Genomic DNA, 23,721 nt, shown 5'->3' on the forward strand with positions numbered 1-23,721 from the left:
TTAAGACCGTGTTAGCAAGTCATTTGACAGACTGCTCCAATGAGAAACTGCACAGTACGAGGGGAGACCTGAACTCGCCTGTAATTGTTCGCTGCTATCTTTGCAGGGGTTGTGTTTCACTACAGGGCGGCAACCAGCAGGTACACCCTGAACTTTGAGATGGCACAGAAGGCTTGTGTGGACATCGGGGCCGTCATAGCCACCCCAGAGCAGCTGCATGCCGCCTATGAAGATGGTTTTGAGCAGTGTGATGCAGGCTGGCTGTCAGATCAGACTGTTAGGTGAGTGGTCTGGGGGCTACCGGCTTTAGTTCATCACGTGGGGAGTGAGAATATAGTGCTACTTCCTAGTCCTTTATTTCCCCAGGTATCCCATCCGGGTTCCCCGAGAAGGCTGCTATGGAGACATGATGGGGAAGGAAGGAGTCCGGACCTACGGATTCCGTGCTCCTCATGAAACTTACGATGTGTATTGTTACGTGGACCATCTGGATGGTAAGATGTTCACATTTCTATAGCTTCATTTGACCCGAGAAAATCGAGGAAACACTGGGAGCACGTGGGGATAGAGTGAGTCTCCATGCTTGTTTGGATTCCAAACAGCAACGTTTAGTTTAAATAACCGTATGATTCTGTGGTGAAATAAGCTTAAATTAAAGTGGAAAGAGAAGGAGGGCTGTGTAAATGGTTATGTAGGTTTGAAATGTCTTTAGTTAATGGCAGGTTTGCTTTCAGTCATGCTGCCACTGGAACGTTTCCAATACATTTTTAGAGCATTAAGAATAGAAGCCTGTAAGGGCGGTACCTATTCTTGTAAGGACTTCAGGTAAAGTCTTGTGATGACAAACCACTGTGAATCCAAGTGCTGATAAACATCCCAAAGTGCAACTGAATGACACAAACTAGCCAAGGAAGGATTTTCATGGTTTGCTTCTCCTTGTGTTCACTTTGCTACACTAATATTTATTTTTTTAATATAAATTTATTTTTTTAATTGGAGGTTAATTACAAATATTTAAAGCAATATTGCTACACTAATTTTTAAAGCAATCATTTATTCATTCAATCAATCAACACACACACAAAAAATACAAAACACCCACTGTGTGATAGATGCTCTGCTTGTTAGAACTATGAAGTCAGGTAAGATATAAGCCTTGCTTTAGAGATTCTTAGAGCCTGATTGATTCTGGCATCGTCATTTCCTCCTCAGTGACAGAGTGAGACTCTTAGAGATAGTAAGTTTGAGTTCTCTTCTGGCAATGTTACCTAAGGACATAATAATTTTATTATAAGACACATGGAGTAGAAGTTTCTGTGACTTTTGAAATGGAAGTTCACTTGTAACAATAGCTATCTTAGAGGCCTCAATATATAAATAGAGGTATCGCATTGAGTTATACATTTAATTTTAGCTGGGTACCCGTAAAAGAATGATCTCAATTTTCTTATGCTTAAAATGAGGAGGTTGGACTAGAAAATTTCCATAGTCCCTCCCAACATAATTAAATTCTCTGATTCTATGAATTGAATAAACAACCTCAGTGACCGAAAGCTAGAAAATAAGCAGCTTATATTTGCCTGGTGTCCTAAATGTGAATAGGATAGCCTGATTCCAAGAAGGTTTCTTTAGTGTGGTTCTCTAGCATCTTAACCTTCTTATTATTCATATTCTTATTATGACTGTTATTTAAGATTGATACATGTGTTTTCTAAACCATAATTTCAGATACTAACAATTTACATTTTTCACAAAGGTAAAGGGAAAATAATCTAGAAAATTCAAGCTATGAGATATAGCTTATCTCCTTCCTTAAGTTGAATTTTAAATTTAGTTAACTTTTTTCATAGGATAAGAGATGGTTGATAGGAGATTCTGATTCTAGGAAACAAATTTTGTTATTGCTATCTCAGTAAGATGGAAATTTGTACCTAAATTCAGTGAAATTTATTTTATCAGTGTTGTTTTCTTTTGGAATAATGTCTATTAGAGTGATAGCAATAGAAATTTCTGGAATGTTGGTAATACTGGAACTAAATCAGAGACAGATTTTGCAAAAGTATATATAAGTTGTAATTGGTAATCTTTACCAAGTGTGATTGAAATAGTGGCTTTCAGGTATAAATCTGTGGACAATTTGATCCCAATGGGAATAAACGTTAACATCACAAGCCAACCTTTGTGATGGAAAGTTAGGATTATGTATTTACAATGCTCCCAGAAAGCATGCATAGGGGTCCCTCTGTATGTCTCTTCTTTAGTCTTATCCTGATGGAAGTACTGAAACCCCACTCTCTAAGGCTACAGAATCGCTAGCTTCTTTGAAGTCTAGAGGACTTTGTGCAGAAGCTCCAGAAATTCCATGCCCTCCACAAATTCAGTGTGAGATACTTTTGACAGGGTCTTGGTGGGAAAAGCCCTGCCAAGGATTCCTAGCCGTGTTGTACCATCAAGAGCTGGCTTCCTAAAATCTGTTCAGAGTATCATAACTAATGTTTGGGGAAAATTGAGCTGTCAGAAGAGCCATTTTGAGGATCTAGGCATACACCACAATGAGAGGGATGTATTAGTCATATAGGAGTTCTTCTCCACCTCCATAAACATTGTCACTTCTAGGGCAACTGTTATTCGTAAAACCAGTCTCTGCTCCAGGGTAACCCAACTGTGTTTTATATAGTCATGTATTTACTTGGGATATATGTTCATGTATTTGATAACTGAAAACTTGAAGTGTGTAACACAGCATAACTTTAGTTGAGGTATTTATACTAAAACGATAGAATCTGAAATTTTTTGTCTTACCACATAGAAGTTGGAAGACAAAGATGAAAGAATTGATATAAACACGAATTCAAGCACTGGCTGAGATTTGTGTCAGCAGTTACAAGGCTTCAATTTGTTTCACAGAAGAAACTTAGTTTCAGAGGATATTCAATATGTTTATAATGACATTTATTGTGAAATGGGGTCTGTAAGGATAATTCCCTTTTCATCACAGTATGAAGATAAAATAAGTTAAGGTGTAAAGTGTTTGTCACAATGTGTGGCACAAAGTAAGTGCTCAATAAATAGTAGTTATTATAGTTTATAGATTTTTAAAAGGTTCTTATTTCTGCTGAATTCTTAATTGATTTCATTTTTGCTCTTTTGTATGTAAGTAAGTCAAGTGCCTTGAGGGATGAACAGGACATGAAAAGACACCAAGAGAACAAAAAAAAAAGAAAAATGAAAATGATAATTTTTAGTTTTGCATGTCTAGCCCCAAACTCTCTTCTGAATTCCATACCTGCATTTCTGGTTTGTGAATCATTTTGGTGTCTCATCTCTGGTTTTCTGTCTTACCTCGCAAGTAATCCCCAAGCCTTTAATAGTTCTTCAAGGAATCTGTTTTATGACCATCAAAACAGGCAATCACCATGGCCATATCATTCGCCTACTCAGCATGGTATGGTGTGAATTTCCCGTTGCCTTCCTCCTCAAGCAAATGCTGCTGGCTCAATCAAGAACCTCAATCCTGGCTCAGGAGTATAAACTTTTCAGCTGTGTTTCCCTCTCTCTGATATGACCTTGCTTATATGCACCAGCTGTCCCTAGCTCCTGCCAACAGCTGTGCTTTGAGCCTCTCTGAGAACAAACCTCTCATCTTCCCAGCATTCCACTCTCCCCTATGCCTGTGAGCAGACTGCCTTCAAGAGCCCATCTTTGGCCCTTCCAGCTCACACTGCCATTTTCTGATTTTGAACTCCCACCTTTCTTAGAGTTAGGGCCACATATCTGGTGTTGAATTCTTCTTTCTGGTTGTTTTATATTCATCATACACAAACTATTACCTAATATTTTTATTTCCGAAAAAACTTTTGTAAGATCCTGATAGAAATAAGGCAATAACCATCTTCTATAACTCTCCAACCACAGTGAAGAATCTATTCCAGTATCAGACACATAGCAGAACTCAAGAACTACACGGTGGTAATTGCAGTTTTTTTCCAAACTTTGTCTCTTTCGGAAACCGCCTCCACCACCCTACCATTTCTACAGTACTTGAAAACAAATGCCAAATTTTGTTCACAAGACTTACTAAGGATCTATTTTTTTCATTGGATCACCAAGGTGCTAGTTTTTCTCTTTGAATTTCTCCTTTCACTCTTTTCTGTGGTGTCTCTTAGAAATAACTTTTTCCTAGAGATACTCCTTTATTCTTTCTCGCCTCTCCAGTCATTTCGCTTTTTTGCCTCCCCAGCCAATTGTCTTTTCTGGGATTGGTCCCTTTGTACCTATTCACAAATCATAGGCTTATTTTTCTACTGCTTCCTTATTTCAAAATCAGGATAACTCTGTCACCTCTATGACTTGTCTAATGATTCCATGTCATCCAGGTGTCTGACCTAGAACGAAAAGCAACTTTTCCTTTTTGTCTTATGAGCTCCTTTATATATGTAAGCTTCTCAGGTGGCTCAGTCCATAAAGAATCTGCCTGCCAATGCAGGAGATGCAGGTTCAATATGAAAACCTAAAAATATTCAGGTAAAAACCTGAATATCATTAAACAGGTCTTAGAGCAGGGCTTAATTCCAACTTCTTTAGAGGATTTGATAGGATCAAAATCAGATACCAAATCTGTAAATTGTGTGATTTCCTGCCTGTGGATTCTCAGATTGACTTTTAATATTAATGGAATTTGCAGTGTGTAATCTACAGATTACTTTACTGCTGGGAGTTATTTAAGAATTAGTGATAATTGGGTTGATTCAGTTAAAATGCCCCATGTCAACTAGAATAGCTTCCTGCACACTGTGGTTCAGCAGATGGCTTCAAATATTGATTCCGGATTATAGAATCTTTCCACATGGATTGATGTCGGTGCCTGAAGATGCCGGAACTTTTTATTCTCTACAGAACTCACAGAATCGTAGATCACAGTTAAGGCTGTGGGTTCCCAAATAGGCTTTAGACATGAACGCACCTTGCTAAGGGTTTGAAATTGAACTTGGAGTTCTTTTTGTTTAAGTGTTTGAATGTCTCGATAAGAGTCACTGAGGAAGGTGTCCAGGCGTGGACCCTGGCAGAACCTCTGGAAAATGATGTCCTCTGTCAGTATGACTTGAATAGATTGACTGTGAAGTAGCTCCATGGGTAGAATAAGAAAAAAAACTATTTGTTGTATGATTGTACTGTCCTTTAACTTAATTCTCAGAAAAACCTTGACAGGGATTTTTGTAAAACCTTCCTTTTTATACATGAAGATACTAAGGAACAGAAGTTAAGTGACTGGGTATACCCTTTTTTTACTGTCCTTCTTGAGTAGCTTTTCAGGACCACCAAAGATTCCCCAGTAGAGCAACAGGCAGTCTTACAAACCAGGAGGGTGCAAAGTACTCTTAATGGTCCCCCAATTCTCTGATTTTTCACATGAAAATATCCTAATTCTTATCTGAGTAATGATTGCATCCCTGTTTGGATTACAGTGATTGGGATTGCTGGGTTAAATGACAACTCTATTTTTAACATTTTGAGGAACTGTTTTGAAATTTTTACCAGAAGTACCTTAGGGTCCCGATTATTTCATTCCTGCCAACACTTGTTTTAATCTGATTTTTTGATTATAACCATCCTAATGTGTGCAATACTACCTGTGTGTGGTTTTGATTTGTATTTCCCTGATAGCTAGAGATGTTGAGCAACTTTTCCTATGACTGTTGACTATGTACATAATTTTCTTGGAGAATCATCTGTTCAGAAGCTTTGCTCATTTTTAATTGGGTATTTGCCTTTTTATTACTGAGTTATAGGAATTCTTTGTATACTCTCGATTCAAGAGTGTCTATTCAGATATATGATTTGTAAATATTTTCTCCCATTCTCTGATTTGCATTTTTACTTTTTCAATAGGACCTTTTGATGAACGAAGTTTTTAATTTTTATGAAATCCAATATCTAGTTTTTCTTTGATAATTTGTGCTTTTGGTGTCACATCTAAGAAAACAGTGCTAAATCCCTAGTCATGAAGACTTATTTCTGTGTTTGTTTCTAAGAACTGTAGAAGTTTTAACTTTTATTTTTATCTATTTTGAGTTATATTTTGTATATGGCAACTCTTTGCAGAAGAAGTAAAACAATTTTGAAAAAGAAGAACACAGTTGGGAGTCTCATATTTTCCAATTTCAAAATTTACAACAAAGCAATAGTAATCCAAACACTGTTGCAGTGACGTAAGCATAGTCATACAGGTCAGTGGGGCAGAGTCCAGAAGCAAACCCATATATTTATGATCAATAGATTTTCACCAGGGTGCCAAGGCCACTAATGGGGAAAGAATAGTCCTTTTTAACAAATAGTGCTGGCATAATTGAATACCCACATACCAAAGAATGGATTTGGATTCTTATGCCATATACAAAGGGATTTCCCTGGTGGCTCAGATCGTAAAGAATCTGCCTGTAATACAGGAGACCCTGGTTCGATCCCTGGGTCAGGAAAATCCCCTGGAGAAGGGAATGGCTACCCACTCCAGTATTCTTACCTGGAGAATTCCATGGACAGAAGAGGCTGGTGGGCTACAGTCCATGGGGTCGAAAGTGAAAGTGAAAGTCACTCAGTTGTATCTGACTCTTTGCGACCCCATGGACTATACAGTCCATGGAACTCTCCAAGTCAGAATACTAGGGTGTGTAGCCACTCCCTTCTCCAGGGGAATTTTCCTGACCCAGGAATTGAACTGGGGTCTCCTGCATTACAGGCAGATTCTTTACCATCTGAGCCACCAGGGAAATGCTTTTGTATATGGCATAAGAATCCAAATCCATTCTTTGGTATGTGAGCATTCAATTATGCCATCACTATTTGTTAGAAAGACTATTCTTTACTTATTTTAATGGCCTTGACACCCCGGTGAAAATCTATTGATCATAAATATATGGGTTTGTTTCTGGACTCTGTCCCATTGATCCGTATGACTATGCTTACGTCACTATCACATTGTTTTGATTACTATTGCTTTGTAGTAAATTTTGAAATTGGAAAATATGAGACTCCCAACTGTGTTCCTCTTTTTCAAAATTGTTTTACCTCTTCTGGACCCCTTCAATTCCTACATGATTTTTGGGATCCATTTGTCAATTTCTGCAAAAAATCCAACTGAGTTTGAATTGAATTGCCAGATCAATTTGAGGTGAATTGTCATCTTGACAATATTGAGTCTTCAGATTAGATCTGTAAACATGGGATATTTTTTCATCTTTTGTTTAGATCGTCTTTATTTTCTTTCAGCAGTGTTTTATAGTTTCAGAGCTTTCATAGTATAGATTTTGCATTACTTTTGTTAAATTTAACCTACATATTTTTCTCTTTTGATGTAAATGTAATTTTCTTTCTTTTTCTAATTGTTCATTGGAAGTGTGTAGAAATAAATTGGCCTTGTATATTTTATCCTACAAGCTCGTTGAAATTATCTCTTAGTTCTAATATATTTTTATGGAATCCTCAGGGTTTTCTATATATATAGCCACTTTTATTTTATAATCTAAAAATAAATAAGTAGAAATGTCTTGACAGAAATCCCTTAAAACCTGTGACAGTCATTTGCTTTAAGGCTTGATGGCAATTTCTAGAATTCTAAATTAAAAGAGCTTCTTTGGAAACACAGGGCCATTTAACTCTGAGCTGTGAAAAGTTAAAAAAAATAACTAGGCTGATCTTCCTATGTTGACCTGCGGCCATACTGTGCCTGTCAAACAAAATAACACATTCGATCTTTTGTATATTTTGAAGACTCAGACATCCAGAAATTTTTTAGAATCTCTTTCTCACTCTAATTAAAGTCTTACTGCTCTGTCATGGGGAAAGAATGAGATCTGACATCCTGAAAACCATAAAAATATGCTTAAATTTTGGTGGGATTTCCTGTGTCTTTAATCCCTTCAAATGACATATACAATATCTTGTGTAATAGCACGTCGACAAATATGTGGATTCCTTTTCCCATGAATGTTATCTGATTTAAAGAATGTTAACTGACTATCACATGACTGATGACAATTCTCTAAAATTAATTAAAGGTTAAATTTTTCAAAACCCAGTGTCTATGCTTTAAGCCACATTTTGTTTCTCAGTTCAGTTCAGTTGCTCAGTCATGTCAACCTCTTTGCAACCCCATGTATTGCAGCATGCCAGGCCTCCCTGTCCATCACCAACTCCCGGAGTTCACCCAAACTCATGTGCATTGAGTCGATGATGCCATCCAGCCATCTCATCCTCTGTCATCCCCTTCTCCTCCTGCCCCAATCCCTCCCAGCATCAGAGTCTTTTCCAATGAGTCAACTCTTCGCATGAGGTGGCCAAAGTACTGGAGTTTCAGCTTTAGCATCAGTCCTTCCAATGAACACCCAGGACTGATCTCCTTTAGAATGGACTGGTTGGATCTCCTTGCAGTCTTCTGCAAGAGTCTCAAGACTGCAAGAGTGCAGTCTTCTGCACTCTCAAGAGTCTTCTCCAGCACCACAGTTCAAAAGCATCAATTCTTTGGCGCTCAGCCTTCTTCACAGTCCAACTCTCACATCCATACATGACCACTGGAAAAACCATAGCCTTGACTAGACAGACCTTTGTTGGCAAAGTAATGTCTGTCTCTGCTTTTCAATATGCTATCTAGGTTGGTCAAAACTTTTCTTCCAAGGAGTAAGCGTCTTTTAATTTCATGGCTGCAATCACCATCTACAGTGATTTTGAAGCCCAAAAAAATTAAGTCTGACACTGTTTCCACTGTTTCCTCGTCTATTTCCCATGAAGTGATGGGACCAGATGGCATGATCTTCATTTTCTGAATGTTGAGCTTTAAGCCAACTTTTTCACTCTCCTCTTTCACTTTCATCAAGAGGCTTTTTAGTTCCTCTTCACTTTCTGCCATAAGGGTGATGTCATCTGCATACCTGAGGTTATTGATATTTCTGCCGGCAATCCTGATTCCAGCTTGTGCTTCATCCAGCCCAGCATATTGCATGATGTACTCTGCATAGAAGTTAAATAAGCAGGGTCACAATATACAGCCTTGAAGTACTCCTTTTCCTTTTGGAACCAGTCTGTTGTTCCACGTCCAGTCCTAACTATTGCTTCCTGACCTGCATACAGGTTTCTCAAGAGGCAGGTCAGGTGGTCTGGTATTCCCATCTCTTTCAGAATTTTCCACAGTTTATTGTGATCCACACAGTCAAAGGCTTTGGCATAGTCAATAAAGCAGAAATAGATGTTTTTCTGGAACTCTCTTGCTTTTTCAATGATCCAGCAGATGTTGGCAATTTGGTCTCTGGTTCCTCTGCCTTTTCTAAAACCAGCTTGAACATCTAGAAGTTCAAGGTTCACATATTGCAGAAGCCTGGCTTGGAGAATTTGAGCATTACTTTACTAGCGTGTGAGATGAGTGTAATTGTGCGGTAGTTTGAGCATTCTTTGGCATTGCCTTTCTTTGGGATTGGAATGAAAACTGACCTTTTCCAGTCCTGTGGCCAGTGCTGAGTTTTCCAAATTTGCTGACATATTGAGTGCAGCACTTTCACAGCATCATCTTCCAGGATTTGAAATAGCTCAACTGGAATTCCATCACCTCCACTAGCTTTGTTCTTAGTGATGCTTCCTAAGGCCCACTTGACTTCACATTCCAGGATGTCTGGCTCTAGGTATTTTCTACTTCATCCTAAAACAAATGATATATTTGAAAGGTGCTGACCTGGCCATTACACCCCAAATTAGATACATTGCCAGCCTAACACTAGAATTGGATGAAGCTATCTTGGCAGCCCCAGAAGTTTTCTTGTCACTGTTAACAGAAGAGTGGTTTCTGTATAGGTTAAAGAATCAGATCTTAGGGGGAACTGACATGCTTTTGAATTATCTACAAATGTTGGCTGTCAAAAGATTATATAATAGTGTATGTTGCCTGTTAACCAACCATGTACAGCTGATAGATTTTGTGATCCAGGATAATGAGTATTAGTCTTTATTGTTTTGATCTTGTGTATACAGACATGGGCAAAAAATGAGAAAGAGCAAAAGGCAGAGGGAAAGAAAAGGAAACTTACTTTGAAGAAACTTAAAAGTCCAAAACTTTTACCTAGTAATAATTATATTGACTTGTCTTTATTACCATAATACTTACTGTATATTGTAAGTGGTTTTATCCTTCTGGGCATGTCATCTGACTATTTCCAGCTCATACACCACGTCTACTTTTGCATACACTTATTGCCTGTATACCGTTTTGACCCAAACAGCAGGGAACTGTAGTAGCAATCGCAAATCTTGATCTTCCTTATAGTGAACAAAAAAATCATGAAGTTCTATTCTCAAATGAGAAAAGAGACTCATGATTAGTTTATAGGAGCTAATTCTCAGACAGTTCAGGATAGATAGGTTATGAGTGTGCACACACACACACACACACAAACAGAAGAAGCATAAATATTTATCAGACTATCCAGAAAATAGGCCCTTCTAGATAACTGTGGTGAGACCTCAGCTTTGACTACCACACAGAGCAGCCCATCTAGGAAGGACCTGAATAATTCTCTGTGACCTGCTGGTGCCAGTTTCTTGTTCTCCTTGGCGATCTCAGGGAATTGCTTGTGAAAGAAAAAGATCCTCTTCTCAATTTGCTCTGGACTCAGAGTCTCTTTCATAATTTTTCTGAGTTACTCCTGAGTATCAACTCTTAGTTTTTGAACATTGTAGGTCATCTTAATGTTTTGATTTGTTTTCATCATTGCTTGCCACATTTTAGTATGTGTCATTTCTAAGTCTGCCAAGGAATAGCTTTTCCATTTAGCAATCAAAAGTGTGGAAAAAGAACACGCATCATCCACTTTCCAGGGAGTCTTTTAGCAGTTACTTTTCAAATTTAAGTATTATTTTTGATGATGTTAATTCCTGTAATTAAGATGAATTTAGTTTGTAGAATGTCACCAGATATTAAAGTCTCACCAGCAATGTCTTCCAATTTCTTCTAGGGCATCCCTAGAAAGTTGGAAAAACAGGAATAGTTTAAAGTCACAGCATTTAACTTGATATTTTGGAAAAACAGAGGTTAAGCTACTGCATATATGTTTACCATATGAGCATGCAAATTATCCCTTTTGTGAAATCCTCTGTTCTACATTATAGTTTATGTGTTGTACTAATAAGAATGTATATATATATATATGCATGTCAGTAAATTCTTACTTAGGACAACTTAACTTCACATTTTACATTAACTCGTGCATTGCTTTGTGTATAAAGGATATTTTGTGTATTTCTTTCCTTACATTTTATCTGCTGTCAAGAGCAAATGATTGTTATTACACTTGGACACTTACGTGTTCACCTTACATGTGGTCCTGGACACCATCAGGGTCTCTGCTCTGGTCCAGCTTCTTCTGCTCATTTACAGGCTTTGACACAGCCTTGGTAGGCAGTGGACTTCATATGACCTTTGTTTTTGTTTTTTTGGTTCCTGCTTTGATTCTGATTACCTTGTCTATATACTGTGTTTCTGTCGTGGACAGGCTAACACATAGGATATGAGAAACTTAATATGTGCTGAGTTATCATTGTTATGGCTCAACTGAGATTCTTCTTCTTGATTGAAACATACATGTCTCTCAGTTAGTCGCTCAGTCATGTCCGACTCTTTGCAACCCCATGGACTGCAGCACGCCAGGCCTCCCTGTCCATCACCAACTCCCGGAGTTTACTCAGACTCATGTCCATTGAGTCGGTGATGCCATCCAACCATCTCATCCTCTGTCATCCCCTTCTCTCCCATGTTCAATCTTTCCCAGCATCAGGGTCTTTTCAAATGAGTCAGTTCTTTGCATCAAGTGGCCAAAGTATGGGAGTTTCAGCTTCAGCATCAGCCCTTCCAATGAATATTCAGGACTGATTTCCTTTAGGATGGACTGGTTGGATCTCCTTGCAGTCCAAGGGACTCTCAAGAGTCTTCTCCAATACCGCAGTTCAAAAGCATCAATTCTTCAGCGCTCAGCTTTCTTTATAGTCCAACTCTCACATCCATACATGAGTACTGAAAAAACCATAGTTTTGACTAGATGGACCTTTGTTGGCAAAGTAATGTCTCTGCTTAATACGCTGTCTCAGTTCAGTTCAGTTCAGTTGCACAGTCATGTCCAACTCTTTGCGACCCCATGTATTGCAGCACGCCAGGCTTCCCTGTCCATCACCAACTCCTTGAGTTCACTCAGACTCATGTCCATCGAGTCAGTGATGCCATCCAGCCATCTCATCCTCTGTGTCCCCTTCTCCTCCTGCCCCCAATCCCTCCCAGCATCAGAGTTTTTCTAATAAGTCAACTCTTCGCATGAGGTGGCCAAAGTACTGGAGCTTCAGCTTTAGCATCATTCCTTCCAAAGAACACCTGGGACTGATCTCCTTTAGAATGGACTGGTTGGATCTCCTTGCAGTCCAAGGGACTCTCAAGAGTCTTCTCCAACACCACAGTTCCAAAGCATCAATTCTTCGGCGCTCAGCTTTCTTCACAGTCCAACCTCACATCCATACATGACTACTGGCAAAACCATAGCCTTGACTAGACGGACCTTTGTTGGCAAAGTAGTGTCTCTGCTTTTGAATATGCTATTTAGGTTGGTCATAACTTTCCTTCCAAGGAGTAAGCGTCTTTTAATTTCATGGCTGCAATCACCATCTGCAGTGATTTTGGAGCCCGAAAAATAAAGTCTGACACTGTTTCCACTGTTTCCCCATCTATTTCCCATGAAGTGATGGGACCAGATGGCATGATCTTTGTTTTCTGAATGTTGAGCTTTAAACCAACTTTTTCACTCTCCACTTTCACCTTCATCAAGAGGTTTTTTAGTTCCTCTTCACTTTCTGCCATAAAGGTGGTGTCATCTGCATATCTGAGGTTATTGATATTTCTCCTGGCAATCCTGATTCCAGTTTGTGTTTCTTCCAATCCAGCCTTTCTCATGATGTACTCTGCATATCAGTTAAATAAGGAGGGTGACAATATACAGCCTTGACATACTCCCTTCCCAATTTGGAACCAGTCTGTTATTCCATGTCCAGTTCTAACTATTGCTTCCTGACTTGCATACAGATTTCTCATGAGGTAGGTCAGGTGATCCGGTATTCCCATCTCTTTAAGAATTTTTCACAGCTTGTTGTGGTCCACACAGTCAAAGGCTTTAGCATAGTCAATAAAGCAGAAATAGATGTTTTTCTGGAACTCTCTTGCTTTTTCGATGATCCAGCAGACGTTGGCAATTTGATCTCTGGTTCCTCGCCCTTTTCTAAATCGAGCTTGCACATCTGGAAGTTCACAGTTCATGTTCTGTTGGAGCCTGGCTTGGAGAATTTTGAGCATTACTTTGCTAGCGTGTGAGATGAGTGCAATTGTGTGTTAGTTTGAGCATTTTTTGACATTGCCTTTCTTTGGAATTGGAATGAAAACTGACCTTTTCTAGTCCTGCGGCCACTGCTGGGTTTCCCAAATTTGCTGGCGTATTGAGTGCAGCACTTTCACAGCATCATCTTTCAGGATTTGAAATAGCTCAACTGGAATTCCATCACCTCCACTAGCTTTGTTCGTAGTGATGTTTCCTAAGGCCCATCTGACTTTGCATTCCAAGATGTCTGGCTCTGGGTGAGTGATCATACCATCATGATTATCTCAGTCGTGAACCTCTTTTTTGTACAATTCTCCTGTGTATTCTTGCCACCTCTTCTTAATATCTTCTGCTTCTGTTAGGTCCATCAATTTCTGTCCTAATTGAGCCCGTCTGCATGAAATGTTCCCTTGGTATCTCTAATTTTCTTGAAGAGATCTCTAGTCTTTCCTATTCCATTGTTTTCCTCTATTTCTTTGCACTGATCACTGAGGAAGGCTTTCTTATCTCTCCTTCCTATTCTTTGGAACTCTGCGTTCAAATGATATATCTTTCCATTTCTCCTTTGCCTTTCACTTCTTTTCTTTTCACAGCTATTTGTAATGCCTCTTCAGACAGCCATTTTGCCTTTTTGCATTTCTTTTTCTTTGGGATGGTCTTGATCCCTGTCTCCTGTAAAATGTCACAAACCTCCATCCATTGTTCTTCACACATTCTGTCTATCAGATGTAATCCCTTGAATCTATTTGTCACTTCCACTGTATAATTGTAAGGGATTTGATTTAGGTCATACCTGAATGGTCTAGTGGTTTTCCCTACTTTCTTCAATTTAAGTGTGAATTTGGCAATAAGGAGTTCATGATCTGAGCCACAGTCAGCTCCCGGTCTTGTTTTTGCTGCCTGTATAGAGCTTCTCCATCTTTGGCTGCAAGAATATAATCAATCTGATTTCAGTGTTGACCATCTGGTGATGTCCATGTGTAGAATCTTCTCTTGTGTTATTGGAAGAGGGTGTTCACGCTGCTGCCATACATGTCTCTAGGGCAGTTTAGTCCAATTTGCTTCAAGAAATAGATCCGTGGACTACTAGTTAGTCTTCTATGAGGAAAGGAGATTATTCTTTTCCTCAAATGGTCAAAAGGTTTAAAAATCCTGACTTCTTTATAGAAACTCGCAGTAAATTCTATAATATTACCTGCTCTGAGAAGTCTTACAGAAATGAAACCTGTCAGATGACTTGTATGTATTTGTTTTCCAAATGCCGTCCACAAAGCCTATTTTCGTTGGATACCTAGTCATGTTTCAGGGATTATCAGTTTTTTGTATAAGGCATTTTTAGAAATTGTATTTTTAGAACTTGGACTATACGTTAATAATCTTCCCAATACACATCTTCAGCAATAAGCTTTTATTTGGTTGTGTACTAGCTTAGACGCTTAGTCGTGTCCAACTCTTTGCAGGCCCATGGACAGTAGTCCACCAGGCTGCTGTGTCCACGGGATTTTTTAGGGAAGAATACTGGAGTGGGTTGCCATTTCCTCCTCCAGGGGATCTTCCAGATCCAGGGATTGAGCTCACATCTCCTGCATTACAGGTGGATTCTCTACCACTGAGCTGCCCGGGAAGCTCAGTGGTAAAGCTTTTAATAGGTTAATTCTGATTTAAACAACAAATCATCTACATTTATATTATGTTAGATTAAATACATAATGTCTGCTGCTGCTACTGCTAAGTCACTTCAGTCGTGTCTGACTCTGTGCGACCCCATAGACGGCAGCCCACCAGGCTCCCCCATCCCTGGGATTCTCCAGGCAAGAACACTGGAGTGGGTTGCCATTTCCTTCTCCAGTGCAGGAAAGTGAAAAGTGAAAGTGAAGTTGTTCAGTCATGTCCAACTTTTAGCGACGCCATGGACTGCAGCCCACCAGGCTCCTCCGCCCATGGGATTTTCCAGGCAAGAGTACTGGAGTGGGGTGCCACTGCCTTCTCCAACATAATGTCTAAAATTGTCTAAATCCAGGTAGCTTGTGAATCAAAAAGGACTTGACAGGAGATTATTTTAGTAATATCAATAAAAACTAAAAACAGATGTCTTAGAAATCAAGACTACTTAGAAATCAAAAATACTTAGGAATATGAATTAATTCAGTGATTGCTATCTGTGTATTACCCTTTAATTTACCTTTTTTTTCTTTGGGTTTTAGTATATGAAACTGATGCTGGGATATTCTGGCACATTTGAGAACAGTATTAGATGTCTGACATTAATATTTTGAGGTTGTTACATAGAAAGGTCACAATTTAGACATTTAACTTAGTTTCTTTTGGTAGAGATTGAGTGTCAGTTCTAAAAGCTTCTAGACTCAGTAAGATAGTTCCGTAGTATGGATACTTCACTGTATCATTAGAATTATGAAATAGACAAGGCAATGTTTATGTTAAACAATTATGATTTAGAAAGGCTTAGACACTATTTTTTGCAACAGAGTTAAAGTAACTTTTTTTATTATTTTAAAATCAAACAACAATTATGCCGTGTATAATGATGGGCCACACATATGGATCTTTATAGATGAGTTGTTTTGATTCTCACCTTAAGTCACATTAATGCTAGTTAAATCTTCCTTTTTTCATCTGATTACTTGAAACCCAATGATGACATCACTTTCAATAAGTTTTTTTAAATTTAATTTGCAATGTTTGAAAAGTTTTTACATACAAATGAAAAGGAAAACAGGGGAATAACAGAACTTATACTTAAATAAAATCATTATTTTTTGGAGCTTGGAGAGATAGATACTGTATACCCCAAACAAGTGAATTAAATAATTAATTTAATATAAAGTCAGACTTAATAAGAGTTTTTAATGAAAAGTTCTATAAGTAGATCTTTATTGATTTGATAATAATAAGGGTATTTTTTTAACCTGCCAGCACCTACCGAAACCTTTCCTTCCGTTAATACCCCAAACGTGTTTGCTACTTAAAACAGAGAAACAAGTTATCCAGAAAATCATGCTGTCATTTTTCTTCATTAGCCCTTTGGTCTGGCTGTATTTGGAGAAGTTGATTTCCCTCATCATGTGGGCGAAAGTCGCTGTTTGGAGAAGCAGAGGTTTACTCATTTAATTTATTTCTCTGCCTTGCTCTGGTTGTCTGATCAGTTACTGAAAAGGAACAGTACTCTTGCCTCCATGTAGAAGCACCTCACCATACAGGAAACGAAGGCAACAAAATTGATATTCCAGCTGTAATAACAAACCCAAGGGTTCCACCTTGGAGGGAAGCGTGCTGGCAGGCTGCCCTCTTTCACACTTCCATTGCTTTCAGGCCAAATGCAAGAGTAATGCTCAGGTGAATAAGGCTGCTGAGGCTGCTTGGGGCCACACGGTCTGTCTGCCTGCCTTCCCCCAGGTTTTGTTGTTATTTTCTTGTTATTTAGTCACTTAAGTAGTGTCTGACTCTTATGCGACCCCATGGACTGTATGTAGCCCATTGCTTTGAGCCAGATCCACAGGCGAGATGAATCTCCTGTCCCAGATGGCAGCTACCCAGAGCACTGCAGCCGAGGGAGCACTCTTTAATGTGCTGCTTGGGAAGGATGGAAGGAAAAAGGGCACCTTTTTTCTGAGTAAGAACCTTAACAAATTATTGAATACGTGCTATGCAACTGGTACTATGACCTTACAATTTTAAAACCTACTAGGAAGGATGACATTCTAGGAATGAGGGGGGCCTTTGTTCTTTCAGTGTATTTTTGGGTTTGAGATTGCTGTCCTTTGCCAGCCTAGATTATTAAGGACAAAACCCCATTCTCACCTCTGCCTTACTTTTTGCAGTCAGGTAAAAGTCATTTTTCTTTTTCTTCATCAAATAGCTCGTATTGGGATTTGTCCTCGTTTCATTGGCAGCGTTTTTAGATTTGTAGTGAGAAGAGCTGATGTGGGTGACTTGACCTTTTTCTCCTGACTGTAATTTTCTGGTTTTATAAAGTTATGACACTCACACATGGAGTAATGGCTCTATTCATTTTAAACAATAACTTGTTACATCTGGATTTAGTGAGGTGAAGATCCAGATCATGAGAGCTCTTGTGTCTGATAGATCATAGAATCAAAGACAAGTCTCAATGAAATGGAAGCAGGACCCATGGCTGCTATAAAAATGGGCTCTCGATATTTTAGCTACCTCTCTACCTCATTTTGTACTCCTCATCCTGCCTGCTCTATTTGCTTAGGTCTTCTCTAATTCTACCTTTGTCTTTTAGCCACTTGTGAAAAGCATCATTTAATTCACATTGCATTCATTTCAGCCAGTTGTTACGTTACACAAGTAACATTCCAATTTAACAAACGCTTTGGCATTTCCAGAATATTTTACTGTGACATGTTAAGTGATAATGAGCATACTAATTGGGTCTAATTGAGCCTAATGTGATGAACAAAGGAAATGTTCAGCCTTTCTTTGTTAATCAATAAATAAACATGAAAATTTCCCCAACCTAGTTAGAGCCCCTTATGGTACCTTTGTGGGAACCGGAAAGGCAGACGGATTTCAAACGGTATCCACCTTGGGCAGAGCAAGTAAAAAAAAGGGTGCCCCTTCTTCCAGGGGGACTTTTGGTCTCTTTGGCTGGTTGACTGGGAGCTGATATTGGTCCTCATACATCCTCAGCCCTGCCCAAGGGCAGGCCATGACCTGCGTAACTCTCAAAGCAGCCCTGTGCCTAGGACAGAAAAGCAGGAAACTGCATTCCATTCTGCCCCTTTCCCTCCCCCGTCTTCAAACCTTGGAAGTCTTGTTTTGTTGTTTGCTTTGCTGGGAGTTAATCCATTCTGATGGCAGAAATGGATGAGAGAGTCAGAAAATTGCTATTTGATTTTAGGATAAACAAAGAAAAATGACCTCAAAGACATTTCAGTGCAGCTTTCTCTTTCCGGCATGCAATGTTAATAAGTACACCACAGCCTCTTTCATGGAGAGAAAACCCATTTCCTGGACAGTAAATCAAAGAATCAATTGGAAAAGTTTGTTTACTTCAAAGAATCTATTGTAACTGTATTATCAAATGACTGCTTCTATGAACTAGGCAATGTATGTATATAAAATGAAACGTTTCTGGTGTGTGTTTATTGTGTTACTTCTTATAATACACTAATATTAATAATAACAAAATTAGGAAACTGAGTTTTCTGCTGTAAATATCAGAAGATGATTCCTCACTATAAGAAAAGAATGGTGTGCTTTTCCCCAACTCCTATAAACAGGAAAATACAAGAGTAAACTTTAGACCCTTTTTTCTCCTTCTTATTGCAGGTGATGTGTTCCACATCACTGCTCCCAACAAGTTCACCTTTGAGGAAGCTGGAGAAGAGTGTAAAACCCAGGACGCCCGCCTGGCGACCGTGGGGGAGCTCCAAGCAGCGTGGAGGAACGGCTTCGACCGGTGTGATTACGGGTGGCTGTTGGACGCCAGCGTTCGCCACCCTGTGACTGTGGCCAGGGCCCAGTGTGGAGGTGGTTTACTTGGGGTGAGAACCCTGTATCGTTTTGAGAACCAGACAGGCTTCCCTCCCCCTGATAGCAGATTTGATGCCTACTGCTTTAAACGTAAGTGTTTGATACCTTTTAAAACATTCTAGTTTAAAAAAAAAAAAAAAGCTTCGAAGGCATGCAATTGATGTTCAACTAGCCATTGGAATGATTCCATGTCTTGCATTGTGTGCACGGAATGGAAACAGTTCAGTGACTCTCAAAAACAAGGAAATGAAACAGCAGTGATATGGTTAAAACAAGTTAGACAAATGGTTTTTAGAGAGGATGAAAAAATGTCAGGCAAAGGCCTTAACTGTGCTGCATTGCACAGAACATGTTTCTGAGCACTTGTTTTATATTAATTGCAGTCCTTCAATGCAATTGGATTGTTGGCGCTATTATAATGCTGGGGCCAGTCATGGCTGAGTTGAATCCCTGAGTTCTGTTTTTTTCCCTCTTTGTTTGGTATCACCCTTTCTTTCAAATAGCAGAGGATTTAAATTTCAGTAACCGCAGGTGAGTACTTGGAGCTGACATGGATAATACCTAAAAATGAACCATGCTATAAGTAAAAATTTCATTTTATCTCAGTTTATCTCATATAATGGAAATATGTTCCTTCTAATGCTCTAGTATCATATTAAATACAGTATATGTTTTTTGGCAAGCTCTAACATAAATAGGCTACCTTCAGTTAAGTATGGATTTAAAATAACTTAAAATGGATTTGAAGTAACATTTCTCAACATTAATGATATATTTAATTTTTACATGTCCTTAAATTACTTTAGCACTAGTCACATACCATAGTGTCATGCTTGTAGAATGCTTAATTAAACAAGCAACTAATCCAGAGCCTCACTGTGATGTTTACTGTAGGATCTGTATTATGCTAGCCAAACAAAGATCTGCTAGAAATTTTGGTGACCTTTAGTGTGTTCAAGATGGAGCCATATTATATTGAATTAGTGAGAATTTTTTTTACTAAGTTTTCAATATATGTATTGTTTTAGCAATACATACAGTCATCCCCTCAGTATCCATGGGAGATTGCTCCTAGGGCCCTCAGGGATACCAGAATTACATACATAAGCTATACTGTGTAATGGGATATAATATCAACTATGTAAGTAGTTGCTAGCACACAACAATTTCAAGTCTTGCTTTTTGTAACTTCCTGGAGTTTTTTTTGTTTTTTTTTTAATCAGAACTTGGTTGAATCTTCAAATATGGAACCCGTGGATACAGAAGGTCAACAGTAACTGAAATGAGTCAAAAATACACTAGCTTATTTTGTAATTGGCTTCTAAATATACAGACTTTCTTCATCAACCAAAAAGACACAGAAGTGGGATATCTGAGTAGTCAGGAGAATAGATTGTTAGTGCAATGGAAAGGTGTAATTTCATATCCTGCTATCTCCCAGCTAAGGTATTTCTGTTTGGATCTCCTCCTGTAAACTCAACTTTCTGAGTGTTAAAGCCATGTGTTGTGTATCAGTGCAATACAAGCTGGCCACGAAAAGCCTTTGGAATTATTTGTTTTTGTTCTTAGGCCCTGAAACTACAGGAAAAGTCTTGATCATTTTCAGGAAAACAAACAAAACAACAACAGTAATAGCCAAACCTTATCCCCAGAAGTAGGGAGATATCATTCTTTTAAGCCACATACCCATAACAGTAGTTCCAGGAATATTTTCAAGTAGTTCAAGCTTTAAAATCAGTTTTATGTTAAGTGACTGGTGTGATTAAAGGAGAAAATCAAATTTTTGTGTGTGTATTGGGGAGGGGAGGGAACAGGTGGGTTAGAGAAGTTAAATTCAGGAAGGAGTTGAATTATCCTTGTTTGATTTTATTTTCTTGTGCTTTATAAACCTGGCACTAGAAAACTTTTAAACATTTTTGTTCTCTGTGAGAGAAAAATGTCAAACAAAGCCTGTCTATAGCCCCAAAGAATTCATCCTGATGTGTTTTAAATTATTTATTTAAATAAGGAATTCACATGAAGGTACAAAATAACAAGATACTTAGATTCAAGTAGAATAACCACCTACTAAAACATCTGTATAAAACGTGAATAAAATTTGAAAGTTTAGGTCTTCTTTTTTCTCCCTAATTCATTTGAATCTATATAACTTGGAAATATATAACTTGCAGATATAATAGATTCAAATTTTTGTTTTTTACCCCAGTTAAGCTAAAGACTAGATTTCTTATTTAGTTCTTCCCTAAGACTCTACCATACTCAAAGTTTAGTCATACATAAAAGCCTTCCTTAACACATAATGCCAACACCCTCCTCAAATTTCGAATTCATTTTTAAAAGATTCTTTTTAAAACATATACATTTTTTTAAATTTGAAAAATATTCTCAAAATGACTTGCCTGCTGTAGTTTCCCATAGAGTTGAGTCATGACTAAATCTATAGGGTTAAAGTTGATAAGAATTGTGACCTTAAGGACAAATTCCAAAAGTGATGTCAGGGATGTACAGCTAGTTGGTTAAGTAGAAGAATTTAGAAATATAACCATATTTTTCTTGTTTGCTTTTACCAAATGTCAAAAGTGTTTTTAAGGCCACTTCATGGTGAATAAACAATACCAAATCTCACTTTGCTATAATTCCCTCTTCCTTCTGAAATCACTGAATAGAACATTAACAATGGCCAATGATAAATAGAATTAGAATCTGTTCTTGTCAAACAGATTTGAAAAACAAGTATATTAATGTCCTTGTGAAATACAGTCTTCCTGCTGGTTTCCCCTTGATTAAATTGTGCACTTTTCATTCTTCTTTGACCTCAGAGTTAAGCAAGTTTTGCGAAGTAGAGTTATGCAGTGTTCTGAAGGTTCATGCATGCTCCCCAAATTTAAGGGAATCAAAACCATTAAAGACTCGTGATAACCTCTCATTTAATATGATTAAAGATCTCCAGGAGAGGAAGACAGGGAATGTTTCCTAGAAAACACATTCCAATATCCTATTATTATCACTCTCAGATTGTTTTCTTCATTATCTAAATCCTTTGCATTAGAATCCGAGTCCATCTTTCCTTCTCAAGTTGGAAACCAAATTCTAAATAACAGCATTTCTACTATTGAACACAATTGTTCAGTTGTCCCTCAGTGTCTCCTTCAGCTGAAACAATTTCCTTGTTTTGAAATTTTAATTTCTAGGCCTCTAATCACCTATGCCATCTTGCTTTGAACCTTCATTGTTTTTCACACCCCTCTGTTCAGTTAAGCTTGGAGCTAAAGACAGTGGTCTAAAGAAGACTAAATAAATACCCACCATTTCCTATGACGTCTTTCTTATGTATTTGTTCACTTTTACAATTGATCTGCCCTTCTAACCTATGATCAGCTTGTTATCTTTTCTGCACCCTAGATCATAATCTGACCATAGGTGTCAAAACTTATCCTTCCGTAACTGGCCTTTCTGAAATGTTTTCTCTTTATTGAATTTGAATCGGTTGGCATTCAATCACTCATAAAACTTTAAATATTACTTTGAATTCTGATCCCGCGGTTCTGACCATTACTCTTTCTGCAACCATGAACCCCAAATCAACTTTCTGAATATCTAGTCATTTCCCTATAATAAAGGCAAGTATGGCTATAAGTTAAATCGACTATCGTGCTGCTAATAGGATTTTCATATTTCATTAGGAAAATCTGCCTTGTGTCTCACAATAGAAGCACTGGAGAAGATAGTCCATAGGATATAAAATACCATAAGTACAGTGATGTGAAACATCTGTGTGGCAAACAGCTGCAAATGTTCGAGGGGAGCTTTTGTGGGAAAAGAAGCCTGCTGCTTTCTGTTGGCTTCCTCGATAATGAAGCTGAAGAAGGGACAGTGGTAGTTTTCCAGGACAAAAACTTCTCCACGTGAATTCTTGTGGAGAGACACTTTCAGAAAAATCTGGAGTTGTGTTTTCACTTTTGTAATAGTCATCATTAATACACTGGTATTTATTCTTATGTTATTTCTTTGTAGATATTTGTGTTTTTATTTTTTTTAAATTAGTTCCTTTTTTTTTTTTTGGAAGGGTTGAAACAAGTGGCGCAGATGCTCAGATACACTGAGTTGTGATGGAAATCATCTGTTAAGTTGATGAAAAAGTAACCCAACCCCAAAAGGAAGTCTGAGGTTTTCCATTCCAAATAGTAGAATTAATCAGCTTAATTATAAGCAGACCCTTAAACGGGGCTCTCATTAAAAACCCTTGTTCTGAAAACAAAGTCATGTAGCTTTGTAAAGGAGATTCTGAGACACACTACCGTCATATGACTATGTTTCAGGCCTAGAGGAAGACAGCATCAAACAGCACAATACCAACTGATAATGACATACAGTCATGTCGTTTTTGAAATCTGAGTCTTTCGTTTTTAAACTGATATGAAAAGTATTTTCATAGTACTGTAGAAAGTTGCTGGCATACAAATTGGGTTGGAACATTAGGAAGACCTGATTCACAGGCCCTGTTTTGGCTCTCAGGCAGTTATCACCTCCTTTTAAGTGAATTTTTTCAGCCATGGAAATACTCAGAGGGAAAAAGCAAAATTAGCTTTTGTGTTGTTATTAATAACAATATGATTGAACTTTCTCTAATATGCAGTGTACCAAGTGTTTATATTATGTTTCCTTGGGAACTTTCTCTGTATGTACATTTTACTGCTTCCCTAAAGAATGCAGTTATAAAACAAACATGATATCTGGCAGTTAAATGAGGTAACAGTTATGGAATTTCAGAGGATAGAGAATTGAATGAAAAGAAAAATAGTCAACCTCA

General features: G+C 38.1%; 1 protein-coding gene across 4 annotated transcripts in view; it reads left to right on the forward strand.

Annotated features, from left to right (window-relative positions):
* Window positions 1-23,721, forward strand: part of VCAN (versican) — a 120,488-nt gene that overhangs the window by 22,073 nt on the left and 74,694 nt on the right. For all 4 annotated transcript variants that reach the window (XM_061424332.1, XM_061424335.1, XM_061424333.1 and 1 more), the window contains exons 4-6: window positions 107-281; window positions 367-494; window positions 18,708-19,001. In XM_061424332.1, the coding sequence (XP_061280316.1) occupies window positions 107-281; window positions 367-494; window positions 18,708-19,001 (597 nt within the window). The remainder of the gene's footprint in view (window positions 1-106; window positions 282-366; window positions 495-18,707; window positions 19,002-23,721) is intronic.

The sequence above is a fragment of the Bos javanicus genome, chromosome 7 (assembly GCF_032452875.1).
Source record: "Bos javanicus breed banteng chromosome 7, ARS-OSU_banteng_1.0, whole genome shotgun sequence".
Taxonomy (NCBI): Eukaryota; Metazoa; Chordata; class Mammalia; order Artiodactyla; family Bovidae; genus Bos; species Bos javanicus.